The sequence below is a fragment of the Palaemon carinicauda genome, chromosome 23, assembly GCF_036898095.1.
Source record: "Palaemon carinicauda isolate YSFRI2023 chromosome 23, ASM3689809v2, whole genome shotgun sequence".
NCBI lineage: Eukaryota > Metazoa > Arthropoda > Malacostraca > Decapoda > Palaemonidae > Palaemon > Palaemon carinicauda.
This window is the reverse complement of record NC_090747.1, coordinates 113548527-113558526: the sequence shown is the minus strand read 5'-3', so window position 1 is coordinate 113558526 and position 10000 is coordinate 113548527. Positions and strand designations below refer to the sequence as shown.

At 44.9% G+C, this 10000-nt stretch overlaps 1 protein-coding gene across 1 annotated transcript in view; it reads left to right on the top strand.

Moving 5' to 3' along the window:
* The window catches only part of LOC137617744 (protein bark beetle-like), a 50901-nt gene that overhangs the window by 12720 nt on the left and 28181 nt on the right, over window positions 1-10000 (top strand). The window contains exons 7-8 of the mRNA XM_068347741.1: window positions 1-62; window positions 3412-3474. The exon at window positions 1-62 is cut by the window's left edge and continues 64 nt beyond it. Coding sequence (XP_068203842.1) covers window positions 1-62; window positions 3412-3474 — 125 coding nt within the window. The remainder of the gene's footprint in view (window positions 63-3411; window positions 3475-10000) is intronic.

Below are 10000 nucleotides of genomic sequence, written 5' to 3'. Positions count from 1 at the left end.
GTTGACAACGTCTTCTACAATTGGGACAACGCCTACGAAATGGTGGCAGTCAACGAGTCGGTGTAAGTCTCTTAAATTATGTTATTTTGATGTTTTTCTTTCTTTTCCTTTTGCTGACTTCAATTGTTTTGTCATTATAAAGTTATTTTCTCTTTATTTTATATTAATTGGTAAAGAATTCATTATGGGAGTATTTAACTTTTGTTTTTTTCAATCGTTTCTCATTTATTTTGGGATATTCAATAAATTATTTGCTTGTTATGATTAATTCAATTAGTTGCTTTGTCCTTTTAAAGTTATTTTCTATAAGTTTTCGATTAATTGTTAAAACATATTTTTTTAATATTAACTTCTTTTTAAATTTTCATTAGTTTCTCAGGTTTTCGTATATTCGATTTTTTTTGTGCTTTTTTAGAATTAATTCCTTTAATTGTTTTGTATTTCAAATTCGTTAATTCATTCTTATTTTGATTAATTTGTAAGAAATATTTCTTGTTGAGAGATTAATAATTTATTGTTAAAAGATTAATTATTTCAATTTCATGCTTTTTAGTTAATTTAGTAATTATGTATTTTTTTATTATTCCGTAAGTTATTTACCGTAGGATTGATTCTTTTTTACAGTTTAATTCTAATTTTCATCTATTCATTAAAATTTGCTTTAAATTAGTTGGTAAAATACAGTATTCGTTGAGTGATCAACGCTGTCTAAATATCTGATTTACTGGAATAGGAAAATTCTTATCGTCTTATCATTGTTCTATAATGTTTTTCAAGAAAATATCTTTCTCTAATAGCAAGTCTACTCTTTAAAAGTTAAGGAATAATAATAATTTAGTTTTAAGTTTCCCAATTTTACTTGATATGGTCAGTTTAGGAAGTAATCCAAAACCATTTAATTTGTCTATTAAATACAATTTTCCAAATATCTTAGGTATTGAATTAAGAAAAGTCTAATAAAAGCACAATACTCCATTTCAATTAGATGTGTCACATAGTTTACTAACAGATCAAATCAATAGGTTGCATCATCCAACCCAAAATAAAGTCGCCGTAAAGATTCTGGTCGAAATAAGCCCCACCCCCTGATGATGTCATAGCCAATCACGTTGCTGTTAACGTGGGAGACAACATGATTGGCTATGACGTCATCAGGCGGTGGCGCTTGTTTCGCCCGGAATCTCTGTGGCGACTATATTCAATTCTAGCATACAATTGACTCCCGACTGCCCTCGAATGTTAGAATGAAGTAGATTGCATTATGATAACCCCAAAATGATGCATACATTTTTCATATCTCTAATTCCCAAACTCTCTGCACCTCGCACATGTGGGGGTCTTTGTCCAACTCTCTCTTCATTAGTTCGGGACTTCGTAGGTAAGAATGAGCCACCAAGAATGGAAGAACGTCTTGTCTTCCAGTTCCCCCATTGTTGCATGTTTTCAAAAAATTTAAAAATTGTTTATATTTATCTGTTTATTTTTTTTGGTTGAGTAGTTACATCTTCCCCTGGCTTCTAAACTCCAAATATAGCTAGCTTCCGTAAAGTGACGTAGACTTTTGAATTAACATAAAGCTATATGGATCTATGGATCAGCCGAATTTTTTGGATTAACCTAAAGCTTTTTGAATTTGTGGATCAGTAGAATTTTGACTTAACCTTAAGCTTTTCGAATTTGTGGATCAGTAGAATTTTTAGTTAACCTAAAGCTTTTTGAATTTATGGATCGGTAGAAGTTTTTATTAACCTAAATTTATGGATCCGTAGACTTCTGACTTGACCAAAAGCTTTATGGATTTTTTTAATCATGTTAGGCTTGACTTTTGTTAGAGGGGAGCGGTGAGTTATATTCCAGACCATCTCTTGACATAAATGTTGGTCCTTTGGAATAAGTTTACTATCTAAAACACAGATTGGATACTTGGAAGTGGTTATGATATCAAAGAAGCCTTTTTATTGGTTCAATCAACCGTTGATATTTTTTTGCTGGAATCAGTTTTCAATTATTATAAGATGACTCGAGGTGAAAATAGACCTGTGAAATGGGAACTTGGGGGAATATGCTTTGGATAAGTGTAGACGTAATGTAAGAATGGATCTAAAAAAAAGAAGACACTGTAGTAATCTCTCAATGTCAAGACCTGAATTGAATATGGTACTGCACTCTCTAAACTCTAAAGGTGAGCATACATTTGAGAACTGAAATCTCACGTAGAAATGCGAAGAAAGACTTTGTATTTCAGCTTTAGATATATTTTATCAATTCAGTCGAGGTAAGATCAGTAATTTTCTTGAGTGAATATTCAAGGTTTCTTGGCAGTCTGTTAGTGCTTGATATCATAATTCGCCTTCAGGTACTCCAGGTCAGATGAATTTTGCTAAGATAAATGACAGTGCTTTGCAGGTTTAAAATAAATTAGTTTCGCTTGAAAAGCATTAGGTTCCCCTAATACAGAACAATCAAAACAACTAGATCTACTGCCTACAAGACAGACAGCTCATCTGCATATCTCTATTCTTTGTTCCCCTGCTTTGGAAAGATTCTACCAAGCAAAACTCTCTACTTCCTCTATTCAAATCATCCTATCCCTGCCAGTGATGGAGTCACCTTAGCTAATCAATCCTCTTTACCTCTTTCAAGTAAATCTTCTCACCACTGGCAATTGTTGAGAGGCTCATGTTAAGTATAACCTTTTTACTTTACCCTTGACATTGATCGAAACACCCCAGCTGAGTAAACCTCTCTATTTCCTCTAAGTAACCCTTATTGTATCTGCCTGTGGTGTAAACACCCCAGTAAAGTAAAGCTATCTACTTTCTCCCAGTAAACCTTCTTACCTCGACAACAGAAGTGTTCAAACTAAGTAATTCTCTTTACCTCATCTATGTAAATCCTTTTACATGTGGTCGATGTACCAAAGCTAATTAATCTTTGAATGTCTCCATTTGAATTAATAAATACATACAAACATCTACATCCTCTAAGTGAACGGTCTTACCTCTGACAGTGGCAGAGGTCTAAATTTTCTTACCTTGGTCGAACCTCTCTACTTCATCAAAGTAAACCTTAGTAACCTCTGACAAAAAGCAGAACCTACTTACCCCTGACAAGGCCAAACCTCTCTACTTCCTGAAAATAAACCTTACATTTGACAGAATAGAACCTACTTATCCCTGACAATCGAACCCATCCTCCAAGCAAACTCTCTTACCTCAGCCATAAGTCGAAACATACTTACCCCTGACATTGGTCAAAGCATATACCCATAGACGCAGGGTGACCCTCAGCATGTAGGGGGAAACCTGGCTATATCTTAGAAGTTTGTGTTGACCCTTAGCATATTTTGAAAGCATGTTTTAAGAGTATGTTCTGAGCACCATCACTGCATGCTTGCTTGTGGATTTGCAGACGCTGCAACATTTCTTCGGAATGTTTGGAAAGGGATATCTACCACGTTTGGGATAAGGAGAGGTAAGTGACACTGCTGTTTTCACCCTGACTCAGCTTTTGTTGCATGTTGTACACGTTTTATTTTCTCGTACCTGTATGTGTAAAGAATAATTTAATATTTTTTATTTCATGTATTTAAGTAAATTCTTGATTTATGTGAGAATTAAACCATGCTGCTTTGTAAATATAAACTTAAATGTTTAGGTTGATTGCGCATTATAATTGGAATTCCGATCAAGGAATTTTTTAGGGGAATTTTTGTTTTAAATTAGATTTAGAATATATAAATACTATATCTGTAGTGGGAATTCAACTGTGTTTTGCTTGTTTAATAATATAAAACAGCACTATTCCAGAAAATAAGATATTTTCTGCTAATTTTTTTTTTTTATTGTGAAATCCATAATGAATTTTTAGAATTTGGTTTACTATGGAGAGAAAAAACATTATTAAACACAAAATTAGAATACTAGTTTAAACTCTTAAATTGTGGTAGAAGTGTACAGTCCTCTAACTAAATATATCTACTGCCAAATATTCAAATTAACGAAATATAGATATTTTGGAGAGTAAATCTAATACCGTTTTTAAACATTCTTAAAAAATCGTGCATGAATTTCTGCATGGCACCGTCACTGAAGTATCTGTTTATAATTCAGTTGTCTCGAACCGGAATGAGAAATAAGAATGAACTTTGGCCACCCCAAAATAGGGCGATGGGTGTATACCAGGACAGTAGAACATTAGCTAAACATTAACTCCCTTCAATCCTGATGTTATGTATTAGCCTGCAATGATTTATTATTAGTAATGAGCCTCATTACCATCGTCCAGCTATAAATGGTTGGTACTTGAATGGGTTTAGCGCTGTTGCCAAGTTTACTTTGTTCAGTTCATCTCTTCCCATGGATAAAGGTGATAATTAGGTAAATATGGCATTTCTTTTTAGCGGGATTGCTACTTGAATGAGGTTAGCGCTGATGCCAAGTTTACTTTATTCACTTCATCTCTGTCCATGGATAAGGGCGATAATTAGGTAAATGTGGCATTTCTTTTGAGCGGCCTTGCTACTCGAATGAGGTTAGCGCTCTTGCCAAGTTTACTTTATTTAGTTCATCTCTTCCAATGGATAAAGGTGATAATTTGGTAAAGGTGGCATTTCTTTTGAGCGGCGATGCCATATCTTTCGTATATCAAGTGATCTTAGATTAAAGTCTGCCCGGCTAGATTTGAAATATGGCACCACTGCTGATCTTAGGAAAGTATCAATCTCTTGTACCTGGACTCAAGGAGCTTGTCTCTTAATTGGATATGTATCATAACACAGGTAATGAGTCTTATCATCAAAGTTGATCCATATTCATTGGAGTGTATTGATACATAAACGTGCTTCATTACTAGTAATTTCACCACCCAGTTTTTTCCCCCCCACTATGAATGTGCCTCGTCATTGGCAACAAGTTCTATTAACAGTGCCCGTGTTGTACCTTCTTTTGCATTTGATTCTGTCCCCTAGGAAAACAAAACATAAACTATAGTCAAATCTTATAGTGAGGCAGATCGCTGATTGGTTGGACAAGATAATTCTAACCAATCAGATAGCAGGAAACTTTTCCGAGCTAGGGCACCGCTGCGAGTCAGTGCAAATGCGCCCCATAAAAAAAAATGAGTATATATATCCTTATAATGATCTGATTGCAGGTTTAAACCATACACTATTAGAAATTTGCCGTAAAAAACGGTAAAAATCCTAGAATAAATTTTACCAGGCATTTACCGTTTTAAAAACGGATATATTGACGTAAAGAAGTGTTATCATGGTCACCAACCCGTAAAACCGTAATTTTTACCCTACTTTGTTGATATACAAAGTAGGGTAAAAATTACGATCGCCTGTGTTTTATGGAAATACGGCTGAGAACAATATACAGTATTTTTAAGGATATTTCGGATTAAAATTACGTTTGTTCCGACACGAATACTTTACCTCGAATTACCTCTTCGGAGGGTCCTTGATCCTCTCTCAAATTCGACCAAGATTTCCCGCGCTACCCCCCTATCTCGCTCCCGATAGTTACTACCCCTGCCGCCAGGATAATTCCTTCGGCCCGGATTAGGGCAGGTCACTGCTTTTCCCGGGTCAGGACATCATTAAGTTCTTGGTCGCGAGATCCGAAGCATCTCACTCTCTCGTTTTAAATCTTTCGATCCTTTAGCGCGTTGTGTTCCCACGTGTTCCCAGTGTACGGACTTGTGTTTTTTCTGCGATAGTGCGTCTTCGCAAAGTGTCCTCAGTCCGTTTCCCTTGTGTTATCCAGGGTTTTCTGTAACTCGTTAGTGTTGACCTTCGTGTGCGAACGAGGGAGAACGTGCGTCGTTGTCCTGGTCCTAGAGCAGGAAAGTCGTGTGGGGCTTTCCTCTCTAAACCAGAGGTGGACCCGCATTCCCTTTGTTCCACGTGCAGGGGTAAAGTTTGTTCCTCCTCGGACACATGTTCCGAGTGCGTGAATTGGGACGGAATTCAGTGGGTACGTTATGGTACTAAGAAAAAGAAGTCATCTAAGCGTTCCCCAAAGAAAGTGAATGGCGTGTCTTCCTTACAGTCGGTCAGTGATCGGTCCGACGAAGCCTCGGCCTCTCCGTCTCCTTCGCAGAGGAGTGGCCAGCAAGCCCCCAGTGTAATTGTGACCCATAGTGTCCTCCCAAGTGAACCCAGTGCGACGGAGGAACCAAGGGCTGGTCCCTCGGGAGTAAACGGAAGGGCCGCGAGTGTTTCGGGCGGATCGGGCCACGTGGCAGGGGAGCACGCTTCCTCGGATGACCCGGTATGGGACAGTGTGGCGTTCTCGGTCTCCCCCCCGCCCTCGTGGGCCGGTGCGTCGGGTTTCCCCCCGCCAGAAGAGAACCACTCGAGAATTCGTCGCCCGAGTAGCGACTCCTTCGGTTGGAAATTACCGAAGACTCCAGGGAGGTCTCCGCTGAGGATGGACGTATCCCTGGGTCCATGGCCTTCTAGTAGGGAAAGAGTGGTCTCAGTACCCTCGGTATCCACGGCAGTTCCCGAGGACTTTCTCCAGCACCCTGTCTCGGACGATCGGCGGCGAAGGGCCTCCCCTGCGCATCACTCTGGCAGTCGTTACGGGAAGAACGTGGCACCCTCGGACTCTTCGGAAGAAGGCTCATCCTCCGAGGGAGAACGCAGGGAAAGACGGCACCGTAAGAGAGCGCGGACCGATAGCGATCGTTCTCGCTCTAGGTCGAGGTCGCGGCACAGTAGGAGGCGCCCACGCTCTCACTCCCGTAGGTACAAGAGGGAGGTCTCTCCCGGCGGCGGCGAATGGTTTTTACGTGCCCCCAGGAGACTCCAAGAAGCACCGCTCGCCAGACTCTCGGTCCAGTGATCGAGCCTCCAAGTTGTCACTGCCCACATACAACTTGGAACCGCTCGACCGGCCACGCAAGAAGGACCTCACTCTCAGGCACAAGTCCTCGAGGCCTTCGGTTCACCCCACCCGTCGGGAGGAAGCGCGCTTCCGAGAGGACAGCCCGACCGAACCAGCCCAACCGGGTCGGACGACGAGCGGGAAGGACCGGTTGCCGGGTTCGGGTCTTCCCACCGGGACCGTGTCCTCCGCGTCCAGAGCCTTGGCCCAGTCGAAAGGCCTCCCGGGGTCGGTGGCACCCGCCACACGGCGAGACCCGACCGTGTACGGTGCGCCCTACGGTTGCGGGAGGGCCGCCCTGGGACCTGGTAGGGAGAGGCCAGTCTACCAACCAAGCACGGCTCCCCCCAGCCAAGCCGATACCTCGGTCGACGGAGGCGAGGTTTCCCCGTCGGAGGACTCCGCCTACAGAAGGGTGGTAGCCCGCATCAGGAGGACCCATGGGATTCCTGAACCCGAGGCGCCGAAGGTCAATACCTGGAGGTCGAGCCTCTTGAGGTACACACATCGGGACGTCCTGCCGAAGTCCTCTCTGGCCCTGCCCCTCGCCCCAGACCTAGTACTCGGCCAGGAGTACATAGATAACTTGGTGGCCAGCACTGCGGAGGCCCCCAGGTCCCAGAGTTCCTCCAAACTCCTCCAGGGTCTGAAACTACAGGCCAAAATTTATATCCCAGAAGGACGTCGCCCGGGCCCCTGTAGAGTGGACTCAGCCGTGGATGTCCTAGGACAAGGCGGCTCGGACGAAAGGGCCAGCTCAGCCCCTGTGTCCTTCTCGGCTTCTGAAGCAGGCATGATGGAGGAGATGTCGAGGGACATGATTAATGTCTCTTCATGGCTGGACTGGTGGGCCTCCACGTTAGTGAATGTACAGGCCTCTACAGACCCCGACGACCCGGAACAACAGAGTCTCCTGTCGGACATTATCACTTCCGGGGGGAAAGCGCTAAAATTTATGGCATACCAGGCTCTCTCCCTGACGGCCAACTGGGTCCTCCGGAAGAGGGACACAGTGCTTTCCAGGGTAGCAAGGAAGATCCCAGACAGACAGGCGCGAGCCATTCGCACCCTACCCCTAGGAGGAGAGTCCCTGTTTCCTTTGAAGGAATTGGAAGAACTGATGGAGAAGGTGTCCAAGAGGAGAGAAGTCAACGTCCCTAAGCAATCATCCTCCAGGAGACCTCCGTATAAGAGGTCAGTCTCGGATAGGACCGTGACCCCTCAAGCGGTTCCCAGCTCTTCAAGGAGGGACGCCCACTCCTCTTCCTGGTCATCATCTCCTCAGCCCTCCCGCAGGGGAACTACAACTTCTGCCAACTCCTTCAGGTCGGGTTACTCCGCCTCGAAGAGGGGCAGATCAGGCCGCCCCTCTAGGAGAAGGTAGAGGGAGAGGCCCCCTACTCCCGCCCAAGCCTCGGGTTGGGGGATGCCTCAGACCCCATTGGCAAGCATGGAAAACGTATGGGGCGGATGCTTGGACGGTGTCCGTCCTGAAAGAAGGCTACAGGATCCCCTTCATAGCGGACTCACCCCCTCTGATCCCAGCCACCCAAACAGAATGGTTAGCTCCCAGGGACCCGTTGAAAAGGGCTACCCTACAAAAAGAAGTTTCCTCCATGTTGGAAAAGGGAGCCATGGAAGAAGTCCTTCTCCCAGGGCCAGGCTTCTACAGCCGCCTGTTCCTGGTGGAGAAAGCAACGGGGGGGTGGAGACCGGTGATAGACCTGTCGGCCCTCAACAGGTTCGTCAAGAAGACGGACTTCAAAATGGACACCCCAAAATCCGTCCTGATGTCCTTGAGGGAGAAAGATTTTATGATGACGGTCGACCTCAAGGATGCGTACTTCCAAATTCCAGTCCACCCGTCGAGTCGGAAGTTCCTCCGGGTAAAATGGGGCTCCCAGATCCTGCAGTTCCGGACCCTCTGCTTCGGACTGTCGACGGCCCCTCAGGTGTTCACGAGGGTCTTCGCGACAGTCTCAGTATGGGCTCACGAACGAGGTATCCGCCTCATCAGGTACCTGGACGACTGGTTGCTCCTTTCCAGTTCAAAGGCCCTCTTGGAAGAACAAGGAAAGGACCTCCTCCGTTTCTGCAGGAGTCTGGGAGTCATTATCAACCTGGAGAAATCGAACCTAACGCCGTCCAACAAAATGGGGTACTTGGGGATGACGTTGGACACCGTGCAGGGGAAGGCCTTCCCCTCGGAAGACAGGATACAGAACCTCGTCAAGATCATTCAGCCGTTCCTGTCGGGGCTTCCCAGGAAAGCGAAAGACTGGCAGAGGCTGATAGGCCATCTGGTCTCATTAGAGAAGCTAGTTCCCCAAGGGAAGTTACGACTCAGACCCGTACAATGGAACCTCAAGGCTCTATGGTCCCAGACAGGTTCTCAGAAAACATCGATCCCAGTCCTTCCGCACACGGAAACAGCCTTGAAATGGTGGAGATGCCGGTCGAACTCCCTCAAGGGGATGCCCCTCGGGTCCTGTCCTCCCGAGTTTCTCCTGTTCACGGACGCCTCCAGCCTAGGGTGGGGAGCCCACCTGAGGGAGGAAACAGCAAGCGGGACCTGGTCAGAGACCGAAAAGCATCACCACATCAACGTCCTAGAGCTAAAAGCAGTACAAAAGGCATGTCTGCACTTTGCAAGTCGGTTGAAGGGAAACACCGTGGCCCTAATGTGCGACAACGCCACGGTGGTAGCCTACATCAAGAAACAAGGGGGCATGAAGTCGAAGGAACTGTGCGACCTCACTGTAGACATCTTGCACTGGGCGGACGAACACCAGGTAACACTGCTAGCAAGGTTCATCCCCGGGAAAAAGAACGTGCTAGACGACGGCCTCAGCAGGGTAGGTCAGATAGTAGGGACGGAATGGTCCCTACAACCAGCGGTAGCCAGACTCATCCTTCAACGCTGGGGCTCCCCGGTGATAGACCTATTCGCAACAAAGCTCAACGCCAAGTTACCGGTTTATTGCTCCCCGGTACCAGACGAAGGAGCAGCCCTAGAAGACGCCTTCCAGCACAGGTGGGACAACCTGGACGTTTATGCCTTTCCCCCCTTCACGCTGCTAAGACAAGTGCTCAACAGAGTAAGA